At 39.0% G+C, this 22,271-nt stretch overlaps 3 protein-coding genes and 1 non-coding gene across 4 annotated transcripts; 1 reads left to right on the top strand and 3 right to left on the bottom strand.

Moving 5' to 3' along the window:
- Positions 1–1,076: 1,076 nt before the first annotated feature.
- slc13a2 (solute carrier family 13 member 2) lies at positions 1,077–9,523 on the bottom strand. Its single transcript, XM_078266710.1, has 12 exons — positions 9,413–9,523; positions 7,515–7,643; positions 6,513–6,649; positions 5,770–6,026; positions 5,509–5,686; positions 5,288–5,410; positions 3,833–4,042; positions 2,432–2,532; positions 2,132–2,247; positions 1,710–1,871; positions 1,434–1,571; positions 1,077–1,220 (listed from the first exon to the last, which is right to left on the bottom strand). Exons 1-12 carry the CDS (start codon positions 9,521–9,523, stop codon positions 1,077–1,079), a joined length of 1,806 nt encoding a protein of 601 aa, XP_078122836.1.
- A 2,569-nt stretch (positions 9,524–12,092) lies between these two features.
- Positions 12,093–16,264, top strand: vtnb (vitronectin b). Its single transcript, XM_078266709.1, has 8 exons — positions 12,093–12,156; positions 12,706–12,822; positions 12,959–13,189; positions 13,393–13,532; positions 13,934–14,090; positions 15,237–15,395; positions 15,485–15,802; positions 15,933–16,264. Exons 1-8 carry the CDS (start codon positions 12,093–12,095, stop codon positions 16,067–16,069), a joined length of 1,323 nt encoding a protein of 440 aa, XP_078122835.1. The 3' UTR covers positions 16,070–16,264.
- Positions 16,265–17,713: 1,449 nt separating this feature from the next.
- trnat-agu (transfer RNA threonine (anticodon AGU)) lies at positions 17,714–17,787 on the bottom strand. The gene has a single exon. It is a non-coding gene; the product is annotated as a tRNA-Thr (tRNA).
- Positions 17,788–17,857: 70 nt separating this feature from the next.
- Positions 17,858–19,404, bottom strand: LOC144528220 (uncharacterized). The gene is made up of 3 exons (XM_078266708.1): positions 19,275–19,404; positions 18,831–19,009; positions 17,858–18,743 (listed from the first exon to the last, which is right to left on the bottom strand). Exons 1-3 carry the CDS (start codon positions 19,402–19,404, stop codon positions 18,096–18,098), a joined length of 957 nt encoding a protein of 318 aa, XP_078122834.1. The 3' UTR covers positions 17,858–18,095.
- Positions 19,405–22,271: the final 2,867 nt, after the last annotated feature.

Here is a 22,271-nt window from a genome sequence, read left to right as displayed (position 1 = left end):
ACAACATAAAATGTTAATGAGTTTTAACCTTCTGACAAAGCTACGCTAACCAGCTGTGGCTGTAGTTTCACATTTACCACAACTAAGAGTGGTATCAATCTTCTCTCTGCAAGAAAACAAATAGCGTATTTCCCAAAATGTCAAAATATTCCTTTAGTTGCTTTTGTCTGTTTTCATCTAGAGAGCATATTTCAAATGTAAGATTAAAAATTACAAATAATCACCAAAAGTTAACAAATGTAAATTAAATTGCTTGTTCGTAGTAAAAAACAGTGCGACAAAAACGCTGATACAAAATAAAAGATACAACAAAAGAACAAAGACTTTAGGTCCAACAAAAGGACCATAGTAATAAGTTAAATCAACTGATACAATTAATTCAATTTCAGCTCATTTACATATTGTCTGTAAACATCACACTGTTGTGTACTTCATCTTTGCATCATTTGTGAGTGATAAATAGATCAATAACATGCCGTCACATTCAGGGAAATGTGTACAAGGAAATTACCTCAGTTTTTATCTAATGAACACTTCTTTTTTTGTCACTGGAATGACACAAGGACAAGAACAATAACAGACAGTCTGTCTAATAAAGGAGCTCATAGTCTGATAGCGCTTTAAGTTTATCACAGTTTTGGTTGTAAATCAATCACTGTTTTTTTCCTCAGGTCTTCCAAGGTTTTATAGTCATACAGGTTTGTATGGTGCACCACTGCTAAGTGAAACTTTGTTCTTAACTCCCCTTAACTTTTTTTTTTTAAGATTATTTTTTGGGGCTTTTCCCTTTATTAAGTAGCAACAGTGGATAGACAGGAAAGGGGGATGATACGCAGCAAAGGGCAGCAGGTCAGATTTGAACCTGCGCCGCTGCAGGACTCAGCCAACATGGGGCGAATGCTCTTACTGGGTGAGCTAGAGGCCGCCCTTTAAGCTTTTTTTTTTAAAACTGTGTTGCTTATTTAGTCATGAATAGTTTAGGCTTTTTTATAGAGAAACATTGAAGGTGGACTTTAAAAAAACTAAACAATTCTGTGTCATTCACTTTCTCAATCTCTCTTTCTGCCCTCCCTCACTCAAGGATTGCTATGTGTAGCGTTGGCGGTAATGTTGAACCAATGAGGTAAGTTGCCCATGTCAAACATGGTGTATCCCCAGGTGTTGATGCCTAAATTAACAGTCAAAATCCCAATGATGTTCAGCATGAAGCCGGCTTTCACCTGAAGGAACAGACAGTGACATTGTGATCAGTATACAGTGTGAGTGAAGGTCAAAAACCAGGGTATATACAGGTCTTTAAAAGTCTTAAAAAACTCACTTAAACTCACTCTTAAAAAAGGTTTAGTCACCTGTCCTGCATCAATATTTCTCTAATTAGATCCTCTAAACCTAGCTCACATGAATGATTCTTGAAACAGATGAATGAATCTCACCATGTCGATGACTTTGAGTTTTCCAAAAGAGAAGGCGATGGCGTTGGGTGGTGTGGCCACAGGCAGCATGAAGGCCAGAGAGGCAGCGACGGTGCAGGGAATCATCACGTACAGTGGATGTATCTTAATAGCTCTGGCCTATAGGAAACACAGCACAGTTAAATACATGGAGCTGTGTGTGTGTGTGTGTGTGTGTGTGTGTGTGTGTGTGTGTGTGTGTGTGTGTGTGTGTGTGTGCGTGCTAATGCCTGTGTGTGCATGTGGACATCTGTGTACCATTGAGGCCAGGATTGGCAGGAACAGGGTGGTGGTGGCTGTGTTGCTGGAGCACTCGGTGAACGTTGCCACCAGCAGGCTGAGCAGTATGGCGATTGCGAAAGGGGGAATTTTCTCCAGAGGTGCCAAGCTCTCTCCGAGCCACTTGGACAGACCTGACACCTGTAAACAAATGTTTCAAGCAGAAATATTGATCTTTTGTGAAAGGAGTCTGAATATCAGCCATGTTAGCAGCATTCAATTTACAATGACGTGAGACGCAGAAGTGCAGGAACTCCTCGCAATTTAAAACCAGAACCATTTTACTACATACTGTAAATAAGCAAGTGATTTGTTATCAAAACTAGCTTTCACTCTTTTATTAGTCAACAAATCCTTTCAGCACAATATAAAAAGAAAACACAGTGTTCATGGCTGTTTACCTCACTGCCAGCAGCCAGAGCGAAGCCTCCTCCCAGCAGCAGGATTATGTTCCAGGGCATCCGCTCATGGACTACGTCCCAGTTCAGTAGAGTGGGGAGAGTGTTCACCCTCTTACCTGCAAGACCCAGATGAAGTGTGAACATGAAACAGTAATTAGTTTTAAAGAGCAGCACATAACCGCTAGGTAATCATCACCCAGTGCTCCTATGAGCTGAAATTTAGATCACAGAACATCATTAGGCATTGTACTATTAGGGATGTTTTTTCCATAAATGTGATTAGTGGAGTTAACATTTCACCTGCGTCGTCTTCACCATAGCCTCTACACGTGGGCATCCGAGAGGGGACGATGAAGAAGAGCATCGACATTAAGATAGCGACGGTTCCATCTGACACAAAGCTGAGGGACACAAGACAACATTATTCCACATGTTGTTGTTTGAATGTGTTGCTGCCATGTTTCCTGCTCTGTTTCACAGTGCAAACATGTGAGAACTATGGAACTAAAACGAGAGAAGAGAAGAGATCCAAAGATTTAACAGGAAGACCAGGGTTTAAGAGTTTCTGCATACTTATAGAGAAAAGGAGAGGACAGAATAAAATACAGATACAAAGTGAAAGAGTAAAAGGAAAGGAGGAAGAGACAAGTGAGGAATTTATCCCTCTGAGGAAGAAAGACGCACCAAATGACAAAACTCCTACTCAAAAAGCAAAATTTGATTTCAGACATTTATTTACTATTTAATCATATATAACCTAAGACTTTGGTAAACTCACTTCAAGCGCCGAAACAATTCGTACAACACAAAAAAAAAGAGATTTGAGGACTTTCAAAAAGCCAACATCAACGTTTCAGCTTTAGCACCAAATTATCTCTTTACACGTTGCTCTAGAAAAAAAGTGGTGTCACTATACAGAAAGCTGAGTTTGCTCTGAACATTTTGATATGAAACACATGGGGATCAGTTATATGCAAATACCTTAAAAAAGGTAAATTTAAGAAGATAGGTAAAAATCAAGTAAATGCCCTTAGACCCTCAGAGGGTTAAAGGATAAAGCTGACAATATTCTAAATTTTTTATATTATCAACGAACCCTATGAAAAGACCAAAACCAACAGTGCGTTAGTCCATCTCTCAACACTTTCTGACATGCCCAGCCTGTCTGTAGCGCTCAGCTCCAAACCCATTCGTTGCTATTAAAGGGTCATAAACAATTAGTTTCATCTAAAAAAAAAAAAGGTTATTGACTTCATGAAACAGCTGGGGCACTGTAGTTTTTAGTAAACTTTATTTACTCTATTTACTCAAAGTAAATAGGGTATTTGTTGGGGACTATTTTCAGCAGCAGATTTGGTGCACTTGTGAGTATTTATAGCAGCAGTAAAGTGTATGTAGGATTGACCAAAAACAAACTACAGTGCCCATGTTCATTATAATTAAAGAACATGTCACCCAGTGCAACGGTGTGTCTCACTGATATGTTTTTAATAGTTTTTGGACTATAATGGAGGTGTATGACACAAAGGAATAATTCATATCAGGATTTGGCAACACAGACAATACTTGTTACAAGTATCAGCTGATTTGTTCTTGTCTTTCTTGTGGTTTGTTGACAATAAGAAAATACAGAATATCACCACACTTACTGTTTAAAGACATGCCAAAAAAAAAAAAAAGTAAAGAAAGCGAAAAACTCACTCTCCCTTCTGATTGAACAGCACTGTTGCCCAGCCGTCTATGAAGCCTGGCTCCCTGGTGAACCACAGGGCTACCAGCAAGACAAAGATGGTGAGCACTGCCCACTCAGCAAACTTCATGCATCCCAGCTTATTGTACTCCTGCCTCATCACCATGTACGCCTCCTTATCTCTGTCACTTTTCCCGCCGCAGCCAAATGACAGCTTCAGGCTGAGGAGAAAAGTACAAAGTGCAAAAATACCACAGATTGGTCAACAATTGGAAGAAATGTTTGAAGATTTATAAGTATAAAGGAATAGTTTGATATTTGAAAATAAGCTCATAAAAAAATGGGAAATAGCTAGTCTGCCTCTGTCCGAATATAACATTTTACATGTGTCAGACTATTTCTTAGCTGGGACCAGCTGCTAGGACAGTGGATTTTGTTATTTTGTTATCTGACAGCCAGGCTAGCGGTTTTCCCCTGATTCCAGACTTTGTGCTAAGCTAGGCTGCTGCCTGTAGCTTCATATTTAAAGGAGACATATAATGCTTGTTTTCAGGTTCATACTTGTATGTTCGGTTTCTACTAGAAGATGTTTACATGCTTTCATTTTTCAAAAATACATTATGTTTCTCATACTGTCTATCTGAATATACCTGTATTCTTCCTCTGTCTGAAACGCACTGTTTTAATTCCTGTCTCTTTAATTCCCCCACCCGAAAAGCCCGGTCTGCTCTGATAGGCTTGCAAGAAAAATATGGGGCACCTTTGCAATGGTAGTTGCAAGCTGTGGGTGGAGATACTCAAATGGAGGAGGGAGGTATATTCTAATGAGTCTGCATGTGACATAGGAAGTGGAGACACATCTGAATGGCTTGTTGAAATCCCATGTTTTCTGAGGCAGCCCAGATAAAACTGGCTGGGATGTCTTATTTAACAGGTTGTCGGTTTGTAGGCCCTCCAAATACCCAAATGTATGTGGACAAGTACTGAAAAGCCCCATCCCCTTTGGATGGATCCTCTCATCTACTGCTCTGCCAGAAAGCAAATAAGCATTTCGCAAAATGTTGTAGAATTTTGTAAGGTGGGTTTTTTATGTTTTCCAGTATAAATACAGTTTCCTCTCTAAAGGGTCAATTTAGCCAAAACGCAGAAATTATCCCTAATGATTTTGAAGCACGCAAATAGTTTCAGATAGGCTATATTTGCAATAGGAGAGGTTTTAAAGTACCTTCCACCCTCAATACAATGGGGGTTAATTTAATGTGTGCAATGTGTGTAGCTCCATAAATAATGTGATGATTACTCAGGATATTCCACAGACCTCACTGTGGAACGTTTTTAGTACTTTTTACGTTTCTGCTTTAAGAAGAACACATCCTTATAAATATAAAAGAAATATGTAATAGAAAGAATTTGGGGTTAAATGAACATTTAAACATACTGACTGTACTAGGTTGAAGTTGTCTTACTTGAAGCCCAGGAACATAAACTGAAGCCAGATGAAGGTCAACACCAGCATGAGCACCATGTTGGGGAAAGCAAAGCCAAACCAGCTGGCAAAGTTGATCACATCACCATTCCCAGGGAAGAGCCTTCACAAAAAGATAAGAAAGATGGAGAGATTAGGACAATCAACGGTTACAGTAGTATATGTGAAATAATATATCCCCTGTGTTTTTTAATGCCTTACTTGTCCATTTGACCCTTAAGGATGATGTTCGGGGTTGTGCCGGTGAGCGTGGCCGTGCCTCCGATGCTGGCAGAGTAACACACACTCAGACTCATCCCTTTGGTCAGGAGATCGTACTTCTCCTCCAACGCTTTTCTCTTGGACTCCTGCAGTGACTCTGGACTCCACTCATTTTCATCTGGTGCCGGAGACATTCAGTTAGTTGAGTTATTTGAAAGTAAAGAAAGAACTGTCATCCATCTAGCAGACATTTTTACTTACACACTGTGTCCTCCAGCTGATCCTTGGTGTCCGTCTGTTTCTCGTCCTTATTTTCCTGTTTAGTTTGACTGATCTCGAGCTCAAACGCCTGGTTGTCCTCGGCTGCAGCCTGGAAATCTCGTTCGTCTGCCCGGGCTTCTGTGACCTCCAGCTGCTCCAGCACAGCCTGGGAGATGGGCAGCATCATGGCTGTGGTGGCCGTGTTGCTGATCCACATGGACAGGAAGGCCGAGACGAACATGAAGCCCATCATTAACCTGTGTGAAAGCGTAGTGACAGGGAGTAAATATGAGGACAGTGATCAACAATATAGTGGTGATCACGTCTGTTGTGCTATCTGTTTTCGCAGACTGTAAATGGAGTGCATTTTCTCGCTTTGCAGCGTTCTTTTCTAAATTAGCATTTTAAATTGATGAAGCTGTTGCCTTTGTTTGCTTTTGTTTGGTCTATATGCACGTGTTTCCTTAAGTTGCAGTGCATTGATTAAATTACTTTTTTATGGATGTTTTTATCATCCTGAAGAGACACATTATATCATGAAGATTGCCAAATGGAGGATTTGTGTAATCAAATGACATTTCTGGAATGTATTGTCACTGTAAATAAATGTGATGTGGAATTTTATCCTAAAACGTGAACAAGTCAATAATATAGAGATCCTTGGAGGCGCTGTTGACCCAATGGCCACATATTTCTGTTTGCTGTAGTTTACACAGACAAGCTGTATCACAAGGCTTTCTTACAGGGCCGGACGAACACCAACCAGCAGCAGAACTCGAAGAGCGATGCGTTTATGAAGGTTCCACTTCTCCACTGCGATGGCCACCAACAGGCCTCCAATGAACAGCATGTTAGAGTCTTTCAGATACTCAATACTGACCTGAAACAAATCACACAGACACTGATTTCAGCAGAAGAATCAAAAATCCAAACACGGGCAAAACAAAAAAAGAAAAAGTGTTTGAACTGATGTAATAACCCATGAACATGTTGTCCTATTCATAATGTATCATGCAATTTGTTTTACGAGCAATAAAAGTAAACCAGTTGATAATGTCTGTACAATATGTCCTAAAAAGAACAGACTGAGGGTCGGACCAGCACCACAATCAAGACAACGCAAATTTCCTATTCTATAGTGTATACTTTATTTGGTTCCCTTCTCCTGGTGTCCATAGCCGTTTGCAAAGTTTATACTGTAGCTTTCATAGCTGCAAGCATGTAGGCCTACTTGCTTTCTGTCTGCACATCTGATATATCATAATCAGTTTATGACCACATCAAACCTTCACACGACCTCAGAAAGGTTTTATTCTGATCTTTGAGTTAAAGTGAGTGAAGTTTTGGATATTGCAACGCCACATGATGGTGGTATCTTTAATAAAATGAATTAGCGATGACTCACCCTAATGTATGAACTATACATCAATAATAGCCTAATTTCACGTATGACCCATGATGATGAAGGTACAGAAAAATATCAGTGCATGAATAGCATATTGTCAATACTCAGAGATCCTGACCTCTTGGGAGGCTCCAAAGACAAAATTGATAAAATTAGGGGGAAAAGTGAGGAAGACTACACAGCAAGTCCAGCTGCAATTAGCTTAAGTTGATCCAATGTTTTCTCTTCCCTTTTCTGATTTTATGACAGCAGTATTTCCCTACAGGTATCAGTAACGTACAGGTACATTAAAGCTGGCACATAATAAAGCAAAACATTTTAGCCTAAATAAGGACTTTACCTCTCCAGCCTTCATGATGCCCATCATAGGGAAGAGGATAACCGGCAGTAGGGCAGTCACAGCCAGAGGCATACACTCTGTACACCAGTACACAGCCATGAGGATGATAGCATAACCACATCTGGCTTGCTATAAACACACACACACATTCACACACACTGTGGTCAGAAGAAATTGGCAGTGAAGTGTGTTTAGCCCAAATTCTCAAAATTCAAATGAGAGGTGACAAACATTACATAATTAGAGCAGCAGTTTACATCTGAAATAAGCTCAGATACAGATGTTTGGCACAAGCAAAGATACACATTAGCCGAGAGAGAAACACACTTTACAGTGTTTCTTGTCCTTTGTCTTTTCTCTGGCTTCCTCTCTTTAAAAGGCAATAAGAATTTACACATGCAGATAACAATTACACTAACTCGTAATACAAATTGTACCTCGTGTCTCACAAGATAATTCTTTATGGGTCCTCAGTAAAGTTACAAAGACTGTTTAAACTACCCGACACAAAACTTTCCACTGTCACGCTCAGCTCTGCACTTTGATTGAAAGTGTCTAGTGTTAATTATTGCAACATTCATAAGAACTATATGAAATTACAGCACACTGCAACAGTATTATGTATCATATTTGCTCTTTGCTCTGCCATTTACTTACTTTACTACTGTAATAGGCTATACTAATATGACTACACTAGGCCTACTTTTCTGTACAGTTTCATCAAATATATCTTTCTTTCTTTCTTTTTTTAATTAATGATTGATTATTTTCACAAATGTATTTATCTTACCTGAAAGGAATAATTCAAAGTTTGGGAAATACGTTTATTCACTTTCTTGCTAAGAGTAAGATGAAAACTCGATGCTACTCTCATGTCTGTATGATAACTATATAGCTGGGGCCAGGAAATGATTAGCTGCCTCACTACATCCATAACTTTGCATGCAATGTATTGTGGAACCGGCTGCAGTATATTGGCACTGGTCTGATGAATGAGGTGGTCCAGTTGCAACATTTAAACACATAATTACATGGGTCACTGGGTTTAAAGGTGACTGTGTTTCTACTGATCATGTTAGGAATTTGGCCCTGAAGACTTACTTTATATATAGTTAAGTATTTTACACACAAAACCTAAGAGTGTTAATATTCATTGGCCAAACTCCAGATACAGAACAGTCTGCATTTTTGTACTGTTAGTTTATGTTATTCTTCAGAGACTGAAAACCCTTTATGGCTTCCACTATAATCATACAGTATATCTCTTAAAGTGGGCATCAATGTGAAAAACTGATTCTAAAAATCATTTTCATTTTGTGGATCAAGTGTCAGTGTTATGGCCATGAAGTGTTAATATATGATTGTAGCATCTTTTAAATAATTGTAATGTTATTTGTTCTTAAAACACGTTGTCTCCAGTGTGGCATTTGCTTGATTTTGCCAACTGAGCTACTGACACATGCACAGTAATGTTTTTTATGAAATTTCAGAAACAGATTACTAGTTGCAACTATAAAATCACCAAAACATTTGTACCAATATGAAATAACAGTTTGGAAGGCAAGATGTCAGGTTCATTAAACAGGTTGGATATTAAATCCTCAGGACAAATATTTGATGTGCATGTGAAACCACATCCTTACCAGGTGTTGATAAACAGAACAGTATTAGCCAAGCATAATGCGAGCACATTTGTTTCCACGATGTACCTCTCTGACATGTATAGTGCATTGAAGGACAGAAGTAAAGAAAAGGAGCACAGATAAGGAACAAATATCTTAAAACCTTCCACAACTGTTACTTGTTTTAGACTCTTGTTTTAAACACGTGATTTTCTTTCAGTCAAAACAAACACAGATTTAAACCATCCACTTAATTAAAAATGTAATTACACTCACCGGTGTAGGGATGATGAGTGGCAGCGGAAGAAGCAGAAGTGGAGTGACGACGATGATGATGTAGTTTCTGTGGTACCAAAGCCACTTCAGCAGCTTACCTATGATTTTCATGGCAAAACTGACAAGAAGCAATCCAAAGGGGAATAACTATCCAGAAGGTAACTCAGAGCAGACAGCTCGGAATAGCAAAGACTGAATAAACCTACACACTAAGTCCAGGTGGACTAACAGCAAAGCATAAGTGAAGCTGAGGAAACACAGATGTGCCTCACATACAGTAGACCCACTGAGTTAATAAGATTAATATGACCATCAAAAGACCCTTTTTATCTCTAGTGGCATATCAAACATTAACTCAACACCAGTAATACCTCAATCATTGGCAGAGAGATGATGATGGAGTGACTGACAGATGAGAAGAAAGATAACCAAACAATAGGAGAGCAGCTCTGTGAGGTGTAACCAAAGGTCAGGACATGTACAGTAACCACTTAGAGTCTGCTACAAGAAGAAACGTTGACGTTGTTTTACACAACTTAGTGACTGGAGTTAATTGAGTAAATAGTTGCCTATTCACTCCAAATAGTTTTACCCTATACTTGTCTTTCGAAGTATTACAGGGATTTAGACATCTTACAATGAAGAAAATGTAATTCTTAATGAAGGGACTGCATTGATTGAGAATAAATAAGTGTGTTAAAATGGGATAGCTATCGGTGAGTTATTTTAACTTTGCGTAACAAATGGAACTATGTTCTACGTCACATGCGTAATTACACCAGGTATGTATGCACGGAAGTGAAGTAACATAATAAAGGTAACGATTTAAACCAAAACCACAATCTTTTTTTCAACTTAACTGAGTAGTTTTGTTGGCTAAACCCAACTAAATTGCGACCGTTACGTGCAGGTATGAAGATGGAAAACAATTCTGTGGGTCGTATTTCCTCCTGCTAGGGGCGCTAATTTATTAAATTCTCCTATGGGTCGTAGAGGGAAACGACGATGTGTTCGTATACTAGTTTGGAGGACTTGTCTTTCAAACAGGCCTCACATCTGATCTTAGAGTTACATAATTAATCTAGACTACACCAGAAGAAAAGAAAAGCAACAGGCAGGCCTACGCTTTGCTGTTACATAAATAGATCTGAATTATAATAATCAGAGCAATAATATAAGAACCACAACTTTGTGAAATATACAACACTCATCAGACATTTCTCTGCTTTTCCGTGTGTGTTCTTTTAAGTGATCTTGTAAAATGTTTATGTCTTGGCAACCCAATTCTCATTAACTTATATAACAAAACACTGAGAAAGCAAAGTCCAGCTGCCCTAATAATCTGTTGTCAGCAGTTTCTGCTACTTCACTAAATCAAATTCAAATTTTAAACACCACTAACTTAACTTGGACTGGTTATCCACTGCTGGACTGGTACTATTGGGCCAGAACCTCTTCAATTTGAGTGTAGAGGAAAGCTAAAATAGTAACGTTGTGTGGCCCTATGACTCTTTGACCAAGACATTTTGCTTTTATAAAAAAAAAAAAAAGAAGCGAGGTCTTTCAATGTTTAACAGAATGATAAGGATAATAATGATAATGTGATAATAACATCACTTGTTGGCCTGGTGATGATGGTTTCAGCCTCTACGTCTCTCTATGGTCCTGAATCTGATCATTAACTTCTGTCAGACAATCTGGTCGTATTCCAAAATAAAAAAGAACAGGTACTTTAAAATATCCTACATTTGTCCTTTCTCTTTTTTTAATAATATGCCACTGTAGTTATCTGGGCTAAATTTGGAGGATGGCTTTGTGTTTGTTTTTTTACGCCATAGATCAATTAGAGGAAAAAGACTTCCCTAGTTACACAATGTTTGAGCTCAGATTATTGTAACCTCATTCAACCAGAGCATATACTGTAGGCCTATATCTACTTCATGAGACAATAGCACACTGATGTTATTTCTAGTCTGGTTTGTAATTTAGCATTTTAACCATTTTCCTAATTACAATAATACATGTCATTTAGCTGACGCTTTTATCCAAAGTGACTTACAAATGCTATCTATGTCAGAGGTAGCACACCTCTGGAGCAACTAGGGGTTAAGTGTCTTGCTCAGGGACACATTGGTTGATGTGTCGCAGTGGGAATCAAACCCAGATCTCCCACCTCAAAGGCTTGTGTCATATCCACTGCGCCAATTAAAAACCATTTGAGCTAAACAGACCATCAATGCAAGATTTATTCTAATTATCTGTCTTATAATATATATATATATAATAATATAACAATAATAAACTGATGTTACATTTGCCAGATGATAACTGGAAAGTCAGTGGCTGTATTATGTGCCTTAAAGTGATAATGTTCATGTTAGGGTAATGTTTCTGGGACAGACAGGACAGGGATCAGCCGTCACAGTTTAATGATTATCACAGCCGAGTGTTGACCAATCAGGAAAGCAGACGCCTGGGGGTCAACAGCTTCTAAAAAAATATCTATTGATCATCTGCACACAATGCTGCACCCCAAAGTGGGGCACTCAAACTCTTTTGACTATAGGTCACTGGCCTAAACAGGCACACAGTTGTCTTCTGAATTAAAACTCTACATTTTTTATTTTTAAATTTAGTTTTAGTTTGTTGTTTAAAAGTTGGATATTTTCTGTGAGTCAGCATGAAGCCAGCCGTGGCTCTGCTGGGCCTTGTCCTCCTGCTGGACACCACCTTTGCTGCAGAGGGTAAGTCTTCCAGATTGTCTTTTCTAATTTAACAAATCTTAAAGCTAAAGGAACGATTAAACTATTATAGTATACTAAGTACGGTACTTTATGAGTAACTTTACTTGAGTAGTGTTTACTTGGGATGTAAAATTATCCAATATTTCACATAAAGAAAGCAAAGATTTGAGAAACGTCCAAAAAAATCTAAACAGATTTGTGTGGCAGAACCTCTCCCCCCATTTAATCATCTCATGACCCCTCAGATTGATATTGTGACCCACTAGAGGGGCCCTACCCCTTAGGTTGGGAACCACTAAAATACTTAGTAAAGTAGATAAAATTAGCTCCAACTTGACCAACAGCAAAATGCTACTTACGGTATGCGTTTAGGAATCAGTAGTAACAATTCAATCATGCAATATATAATAATATATCAGTCAAACGGGAAAAGGATCTGAGTAGTTCCACGCCCACCTCTGGTTACTCAATTGTCTGACCAAGTCTGCACTATATCGATACATATCATTGATCATTTCACACTGAAACAAACAAGCTGCATTTCCACAGAGTCCTGTGAGGGTCGCTGTGGCTCCTTCGACCCGCAGAGGAAATGCCAGTGTGACTTCATGTGTGTGTACTATGGAAGTTGCTGTGGGGACTTTGACGCCATCTGCCCTAAAAAAAGTCAGTACAACAGTAGAATATTACCATTTCACTGAATAAACTATTTGTATTTTAATCAATACAATTCTTGGCTTTTGTAAATTAGCCATTCCTATTTAACCAAATTCGTGTGACAAAACTTCTGTTCTGCCCTCAGTTTCTCGTGGCGATACCTTCGAGGAAGCAGATGAAGTAACAGAAGCACTGACGACTGTTGCCGAGAGCACACCAACAACTCTCCCACCAACTGTCAACACAGTTTCAGCATCCATCAATGACTCTACCCTACCCACCACCACACCTGTAGACCCTGACGCCGCAGCCTGTAGCGGCCAACCTTTTAATGCTTTTCTGCAGCTGAAGAATGGGTCCATATATGCATTTAGAGGTAAATCTGGACTTCCGAAAGGGTTTCTCTACTTTAAGTGTATGTACAGTATGTTTCACAAATCTGGACAAAACTGTGCAGGCTGTACATTGTATTTTATATTTTTACATTTTCATACTTTGTGTATTTTCCTGGTTAAATAAATTGAAGGGAGTCTCTTATGGCATATAACACTGATCCAAAGCCTATACCTTTCCTCCTAGGTAAATATTTCTTTGAGTTGGATGACAAGTCCATACTTCCTGGTTACCCAAAACTCATCCAGGATGTGTGGGGGATATCTGGACCCATAGATGCTGCATTCACACGCATCAACTGCCAGGGAAAATCCTACATCTTTAAGGTAGAAACGTCCACCTCTCTAGAGTCTGTGAGCAGTGAGTGTTTATATTCTATATATAATGTTTATATCAAGATACCCAGTGTAATCTGACTACTCTGTACATTAGAGACTCAAATTCATAATCAATAATATAGATGTTCATACGAACACTTGACTGTGAAGAAGCCAAAGAATTCTGTACCCTGTCGATTATTCATTTCATTAACGTGAAATGTTTCAGTACTCAAATCTTAATCAGGTGAAATACATGGCGCTCACAAACCCTAGCAGGGCTGACCATAACATTTCAAAATTTATTATTTTAGCAATATTTATAATAAACAAGCATTGTCTCCTAAGCATTGCAGTGGTATAGCACCAAACCTCACTGCTTTGGGCTTTTGGGTTTTTTTCTCCTTCAGGGGAACCAGTACTGGCGGTTTGAAGGCGATGTCTTAGATGAAGACTATCCAAGGGACATTTCAGTCGGTTTTAATGGCATACCAGATGAGGTTGATGCCTCGTTTGCCTTACCAGCATCAAGTCACCGTGGCAAAGAGAAAGTCTACTTTTTCAAAGGTATTTTTGTAGGGGTGTGTTACATATTTTTCAGTGTTTAAAAGGTTTGACTGCAAGACTGATGGGTTTTGATCCTACATGACATGATCAATGAATGAATGCAGCAATGGTTTCTTATCTTTTTGGCTCAACTGGCATATTTCAAAACAGGTTGGCAGCAGTTTTTTTAATAGTTTTTACAGGTCTGAAGAAGTAAACCCATAAAGTATTTCATAATAAAGAAAGAAACAATAAAAAAGTGTGCAGCAGAAATGTTTTTTCTTCTTCTTTATTATCTTCTTATTTTGTTAATCATCTTGTGTTTCCTGTTGGGGGCAGTGACACAAAGGTTGCAACCCCCCAGTCGTGAAAGTATATTTACTCAAGTTTTGGTACTTTTGAGGTACTTGTACTTTATTTAACTAATTCCATTTTATGCTACTTAAATCTTCTACTCCAATATAATCAACAAATATGTATTATGATGTATTATGGTGACAATAATGTAATATCATAATGTATTATTAAAAATGAAGCTCCCTAGCAGTATATAAAGTAACTTTACTAGCTGCAACATTTAAAGTGCTCATATTATGCTTTTTGGCTTTTTCCCTTTCTTTTATTGTGTTAAATATAGTGTTTTTTGAAAATTAAACCACATAAACCTATTCTGGTACAACCTCTAAATATAATTATGAACCTGAAAATGAGCATAAAATGAGCACTTTAAGTGATGTACAACATACACATTGATGCATCTATAGTTAAAATCCATATGATAATGAATTGGGCCATTCTGCATAATGAGTACTTTTACTTTTGGTACTTTTAGTATATTGTGATACATATTTATGTAAGTAAATGTTTGAATGCAGGACTTTTACTTGTAATTAAGTATTTCTACACTGGTATTGCTACTTTTACTTAAGTAAAAGATCTGCTACGTATGGATATCTCTGCTCTAAAGGGACTTTACCTTGTCTTATCATTTTACACAGAGGAAAGCTTAGTATTAGGTACTAAATGAGGACACGCAAACTGGAGCAGATGTACCCGTGGCAGGACCATAAAACTGCAACAGCTAAATGGAATACAGGCATCATCCATTTAATTACACCTGTGTTTTTCCTACTTGACATGTCAACATGTGTTTGTTTCTTTCTTCAGGAGACAAGTATTACCAGTATGAATTTAAATACCAGCCTTCCCATGAGGAGTGTGTCCGCATGAGCAGGTCCTCCCCATCTGTGCTGTTCACACGATACACGGACCTCTTCTGCGATCAGACATTGGAGGATTTCTTCACAGAGCTCTTTGGAAGCTCCTGTAAGGCTCAGCTATGTTTACGTGATTTCTTGTGTATTTACATGTGTGTATGTTTCTAATCATCTGTCATTTTTTTCCTCCTCATTTAGTCAGTAGTCACCAGACAGGCCCTCGTTTCACCAGTAGGGACTGGCAGGGCATCAAGCCCACTGTAGATGCTGCCATGGTGGGACGGGTCTACCTCAGTCCCAAGCCCACTCCAACTTCTCCTCCACCAGCAAGGAGGCGCAGCAGTCGGAGGAGGAGGCCCAGCAAGAAGCGTGCACAGCAAAGAAGGCAGAGTCGCCACATGTTTGATGACTTGTGGGGTTATGACAGTTGGTTTGACTACAGCGAAATCTTTGATGAGAGCCCCACACAGGAGTACAAAAGCATCCCTGTTCAAAATGTGTATTTTTTCAAGAGAGGTATGAATACATGGAGTCATATTTATCCCTAAGGCGGGCTGAGTTTCAACAGAACAGAAAAAGATCCTCTTTAAACTTACTCTTTTAACACCTTTTGGTTTGTATGTTTCTTCTCTTTTTATGACGGCAGATAAATACTACAGAGTGGATCTGCAGACAAAACGTGTGGTCTCTGTGAGCCCTCCTTACCCACGATCCATTGCGAAATACTGGCTGGGCTGCAAGAGTGAAGAGACACCTGATGCATCAAGGGCAGAGAAAAGATAGGTCAGCTGAGCCCATAAGAAGAAATTCACTCTGTGTTTCAAACACACCACTTGACAAATCTTAAAGTAATTACAAAATTAACTTATAATTGATTGTTATTTCTGTTGTTGAAGCATTATGTTTATGATAAATACCCCCTCTGATGTTCCCTCTATATTTAGGTGAATAGACTGAAATTCTGCATGATTTAATAAACTTGAGATTTCAGTGCTGAGTGCATTAATAATCTTCTTGTACAAAAGCTATAGACAACACATGCCCATGTGCGTGCATACACACACACACACACATGCACACACAATGCATTCCATGGCTAGCTATCACACTACATGCCTAACCTTAACACTAAACTTAAAAATCCAATCCCTCAAACAGCCAACACTGTTAAATTAAAAAAGGCCCCATTTGTTTTCACAAATGCTATACTGGTACATGTGATTATTATCTGACACACAACTGCATGCACAACATGCACACACTGACCTCTGTTGGTCTATGTATTCATATGATTCCCTACAAGAATAAAAGACTGTTGCACCATGACCCTGTGCTGACATTAGTCTCTTACACTGTCCAGCAGACAGTTGCTCTCTTGAAAGACGTGCACCCTCTGCTGAACAAAAGACTGCAAGGGAGCACACCACACACAAAAAAAATTGATAAAAGCATTTATATATATATATATATATATATATATATATATATATATATATATATATATATAGATATAGGCCTATATTATTTTACATCTGTCCTCAGATGTAATACACACAACATAATTTATAACACCTTTTTATCACTATGTTCTGTTTGCATTAATGCAACACTGATACATTTATCCTGCCTAAATACAAGCCACTATATAGGCTACTCAGTTTATATTTAGACAGTCACTGTTTTGCCTGTTGAGCCAGTGAGGACGACATGCTGTATATCTTCTCATGTTCTTTCCATATTTACCAATATCGCCTACATTTATTTTAGACGATGAAGATTATCTTTGTTTTTGTGGCTTTTAGTTAGTTTTCAACACAGTGATTGGATGCAACTGATTTAATGTGTTGCCTAGCACTGTCGACTTCTGATTGGCCGAGCCAAGTTCGAAAAGTTCGAAACCGGACTTAAAATAATAATAAGCGACGCTCGTGGCTGCAATCATAACAAAGATCACCGGCGCTCATACAGCTACTTGTGAGTAGCATTACGACCACTTTCACGTTATTTACTGTGTGAGATTTAACATCCATATACTATTTTACTGTTCGCCTATGTAAAAACTACGTGTGGCATTTTAATGTAGGTAGATTTAGTTTTAACAAGACCTGAACATGTTCTAGTGTTTGAAGCTGTGTCCTTCTCTATTACTTTGTAATTGTTTTTGTAGGAACATACGGTTCTTTCTTTCTTTATTTTCTTGTTACTTTGTAGCCTAGGCCTACCTTGTGTTTCCTTGTGAACGGCGTTCAGAGTGGAAGGCAAAAGAAAGAATGTCATTGTACAGGAATAGCTAACGCTTTGACTTGACTTTGACAGTCCACGGCAGTACCATGTTGCTACAGTATAAAGAAACCGCTGCAGTTTATTCAAACATTTCCGTGTCGTCTGGTAATCTTGAAGACACTGTTAATTAAACCAGCAACAAAAAGGCACCGCTGGGATTCGAACCCAGGATCTCCTGTTTACTAGACAGGCGCTTTAACCAACTAAGCCACGGCGCCACGTGATGACGACTTCGGCAGCAGATCTTATGAATAACACTCATAACAATATATAATAAAATGTGTTTTATTTGTAAAGCCGGTGTAATAATCTACAATATGTACATTTCTGAATAGTTATATACATTTCATTCACATGAGAAAGTAATTTTTTTCAGGGCAGTCTCACCATAAATATTACTGCTATTACTACCTTAGTAAATAGCCTACTAGCCTATTACAGCTAACGTTAAGCCTATTTACAATGTCGTTTTAAACATGTAACTTTCTTTTAAATAGCTTATAGCTAATAGCTCTTATTTTATCAATCAGCCCAAAAAATAATCAATCATTGCTGCAGAAATGTCCAAATCTGATAGATTAAAGTTGCCCAGGTCAGGAAAGCAAAAATCGGACAGGTCGTCCATGGACTCGCCAGTGCTGGAGAAGCTCTGGTGCTCCAGCTGACTCTTAACGCTCTCCTTGGGTCCAGGATGTCTGTCTGCAGCGCAATGGATACCCACAGGCTGGGCTTCTTGTGCATCTCCGATGAAAGCCTCAAAGTCCTCCGTCAAATCCCATTGACTGAACCCGCTGTGCGGGAACACATTGTGAAAATCAGCAAAGTTTGGCGTTTGATAGTAATGGTCTTGGGGAACTCTTGGGAGATCCGGCCCATGCGGGGAGCAGGGTGTAGCTTGGTCGGCAGCGACAGGAGATGTAGGTGCGGGCAGTGACATGGTCTGACTCCCCAGGATGGTTGAGAGCCTGGTGGACTGAGGTAAACTGGGAGCAGGGTAACCTGGTGGGAACGGTAGGCTGGGATAATGAGGGAAAGAATCAGCCAACTGTGGGAATGGTGGACTGGGAGTTGGAGTGTATGAGAAGTGAGGAAGGTAGTCTGTGGAGGGTTTGGGGACTTCTCTGCTTGGTTTCTTGCTCTTGAAATAGCGCGCGCGTCGATTTTGAAACCAGACCTGTTGAATATAATGAAATGTTGTTATTTTTATGGCACACTGGCATTATCTGTTACGCATGGGACGTCTGTGAAGCACGTGTCATACCTGGATTTTAGACTCCGGTAGCCCAGTTATAGATGCAAGAGACTCCTTCATTTTAATGTCCGGGTACTGTGTAACAGAGAAGGCCCTCTCCAGCTCGCTCAGCTGCGCCTTGCTGAAAGTCGTACGCTTCCGGCGGCGCTGGGTGTCTGAGCGCATCCTGTGGGGAGCATCATGGTGCACTACAGGGAGAGGACAACATGTTTGTTATTAGCTTTTTCTGAACTCTCAATTGTAATTAAACACATTGTATGTACATACTTTAACTAAATTCGGAGATGGGTGTAGGCCTAGCCTACACAGAGCGACTAAACTTTACATTGTAAATTTAAAAATGTGCAGAACTTTAAGCAACCGAAATAAACATGCGATATTATATGTTATTCTCTAAGACTGGTTCACTGAGCCAGTTTACAAAGTAAAAAGAAAAGGTATTCAGTCACTCACCTATGCTGGAGTCCTGTGCGTAATCGTCGTTGTTGTTCATGTCCAGGCATGTGGCTGGCCAGTGATGTCCCGAGTTAAACGTATTCATCTCAGAAACATTACGGCCAGTAAAATCCAACCCGAGTGCCATTATCCTCTATTGAATTAGAAACACAGCGAAAGAGAGTATGTTTCCTCAAGTCTCTCCTCGTGACTGGTAAACACGCAGAATACCAGAAGGTTTTATACTGCTTGACAGACACAAAACGAGCCCCCCCCGCACCCCACCCTCTTGCACATCTCAGTGGATATTGTCAAGCCTTACAAACGCGTGCCTTTGATGTGTTACACACCTATTAACGGCTGTCCGGCTAATAGGTGTCTGTTTGATCCCCGATGATCCATTAATGTGCCTATTTAACCTATAGACGGAGCTTGTCATATCCTGCAGGGTCACCCAACACTGAAATCTTCTGGGAAATCTCTGCTATTGTATCCTGAAAAATATTTCTAAAATTACTCACATTCGTTTAGCTTGTGGGGAAATTCAAGAATGCAAAATGACAACATATTTGTACAGAGTTTAGAGATACAATAGGCTATCTATTTGATGTTCAGAATTCATTTATGCTATTGCTCTCCATAATCATTCTAAAAACGTAAATACATTTGGACTCGGTTACACAATGCTAATTACACGGCAACAATTACACTTTTCTGACAGTCTGTGGCACATCCTCTCTTCCACAGCTCGCTGCCTCCTGGTGCGCATCAGAGGGGAAAACTGTGTGGCTAGTGGAAGTGTATTGAAGAAGCTGCCGGAGTGTGAGGCTTCAGTCAGCTAAAATGTGTCGAGGTGACAAATCGGGCTACTTTTTCTCCTTCCTGGTCGGTTGCGTTTCCACCGATCGAGACATCAAAACACCGGATTACGCGCAGTCCAATGCACAGCAGTTCCCAGGCTAGTGCCAGACTCACAGTGTATGGGCCATTCAAAACTGAATTTAAATTCCCAAACATAAGGCAGACTCATAAGTCTAAAAACTAAAACAGGCCTGGAAAAGTAGCTATTGAATTAAATTGTGTAGGCCTATTTTGCTTTTAATGGTTATTTCAAATAACTATAATGGCATAGATTTAGTTGATTATCTATTGTCAGGTAGCCTATTCTATGGAGAGCACGTGATGTGAGAAATGATTTTGGAGCTCACAAGATGAGACATTAACCCCGATGATTGGCTCACATTAGCAGTGAAGTATTCCACATTGACTCCTACTCCCATGAACAATGAACCTTTAAGATCATAACTCAAACGACTGCTGGCCGTCACATGACTTACATTAAGACAACAATATATCGATACCAAAAATAGATGGGCTGTCGAAACCGGCTCACGTGCTGCCAGATCGCCATGATGACCCCTGACCCTGAACATGCTATTTGTCAAACATAAACATGGAGTACATGTTTTATGGTTTATAAGCCTTAAATCTGAGTGAATTAGGCTATCGTTTACACTAGCTATAGCATATAGAAGGCCTATTTGTTGAGGCGCAAGGAGCCTGAGAGGTGAAAAGAAGCCGCTAGGTGGCAACATTAGACAGTTTACACATTATGACAATGACATTATCTATCTATCTATCTATCTACATTTTATTAAATAGCACATAAAAAGACACAAAACTTTAGCAGAGCAATATAACGTTTTGATGAAAAACAAATAAAATAAACGACAAAATTAATACAACTAATTAGTTTCAAAACATAATCATTTTTCTATTAAAAAATCACAAAAAAAGACAAATTAATCTATCTAGCTATCTTCTATTGTAAAGATTTGTTTTAGTTACCTTTCAAGTCAATATAATTGAAATAAACACCAAATATGGATATGACTTCCCCACCCTATTCAATAAATATAAATCAATATTTAATTGTTAAATGAGGCTCAATGAAGCCTTCCAAAACAGAATTTCTCTAAAATGAAAACAGGTTGTGTAACACTAAACTTTCACTAGACATCAACAATTTGATGTTCAGAATGTGCATATTTGAATGGTGATGGACTGTGGAGCTCAATGTGATAAGAATATAGTAGGCCTACACAATGCAGTATATGATAAGGATGAATATACAGGCAGGTGACAAATTAAAAGGAAAACCTGAATACAATTAAGGTCAATTATAACAAAGTTCTCCTCCGTCATCATCAAAACACCAAATAAAGGAATATATTTTAGAGGAATGCCATCCATCTCTCCAGTAGAACTCAGAGACATCTGTTTAGGAGGCTCATTTGTTGACCTAACACTTCAAGAGGCTTTATGTTGTTTTGTCACCCATCTATGTATAATATATATATATATAAATATATATATATATATATATATATATATATATATAGAGAGAGAGAGAGAGAGAGAGAGAGAGAGAGAGATGAGAGAGAGAGAGAGAGAGAGAGAGAGAGAGAGAGAGAGAGAGAGAGAGAGAGAGAGAAAATAATACTGGTGGTGGCTAAACACAACAAACTTAACATGCATTTCTTTGCCAGATTAGACTCTTTATTTGGGTTTTTGAAAGACTTTCTTAGTTGAGTTTGAATTAGATTTTGGCTTATTATACTTTAATGTAACTAATTTTCCTAAATTGCAGGGGTCAAATCACAAATAGGCATGTTTGCCTGTTTGCATGTCTGTTTTTTTTCTTCATCTCATACATTACTTGTTCATGGAGTGGCACTCTTCATCTCATTTTGAGTTTCCAGCCTCCACTCTGTATATTCCTGACCTCACCAACTCACAAACTGTCCTTCTCTGTGTGTCTGAATGCTTCAGTTTATACCTCACAAACTCAGGTGTGCACACAGAGAAACGCTGGTCTTCTGAGTCCACACTCCTCTCTAAGGAATCAGTATTGACACTCAGGTGTGAATGACGCTGTGCCCTCATCTCCCTCACCTACATCCTCGCTCCTTCCTTCACAATACACAAACACCATTCCTCAGCCCGCTGTTTGAT

Source organism: Sander vitreus, chromosome 13 (assembly GCF_031162955.1).
Source record: "Sander vitreus isolate 19-12246 chromosome 13, sanVit1, whole genome shotgun sequence".
Classification (NCBI taxonomy): Eukaryota; Metazoa; Chordata; class Actinopteri; order Perciformes; family Percidae; genus Sander; species Sander vitreus.
The sequence above is the reverse complement of the archived record's forward strand: the minus strand, read 5'-3'. Positions and strand labels throughout refer to the sequence as shown.

Coding starts and splice junctions, on each gene's coding strand:
- LOC144528220 (XM_078266708.1), bottom strand. CDS start 19,404: ATGGCACTCGGGTTGGATTTTACTGGCCGTAATGTTTCTGAGATGAAT. Junction 19,010..19,274: donor CGCACAGGACTCCAGCATAG/GTGAGTGACTGA, acceptor CTCTCCCTGTAG/TGCACCATGATGCTCCCCAC. Junction 18,744..18,830: donor TACCGGAGTCTAAAATCCAG/GTATGACACGTG, acceptor TATATTCAACAG/GTCTGGTTTCAAAATCGACG.
- slc13a2 (XM_078266710.1), bottom strand. CDS start 9,523: ATGAAAATCATAGGTAAGCTGCTGAAGTGGCTTTGGTACCACAGAAAC. Junction 7,644..9,412: donor CACTCATCATCCCTACACCG/GTGAGTGTAATT, acceptor GTGTGTTTATAG/CAAGCCAGATGTGGTTATGC. Junction 2,248..2,431: donor CTATGGTGAAGACGACGCAG/GTGAAATGTTAA, acceptor TGGGTCTTGCAG/GTAAGAGGGTGAACACTCTC.
- vtnb (XM_078266709.1), top strand. CDS start 12,093: ATGAAGCCAGCCGTGGCTCTGCTGGGCCTTGTCCTCCTGCTGGACACC. Junction 13,190..13,392: donor GTCCATATATGCATTTAGAG/GTAAATCTGGAC, acceptor CTTTCCTCCTAG/GTAAATATTTCTTTGAGTTG. Junction 13,533..13,933: donor GAAAATCCTACATCTTTAAG/GTAGAAACGTCC, acceptor TTTCTCCTTCAG/GGGAACCAGTACTGGCGGTT.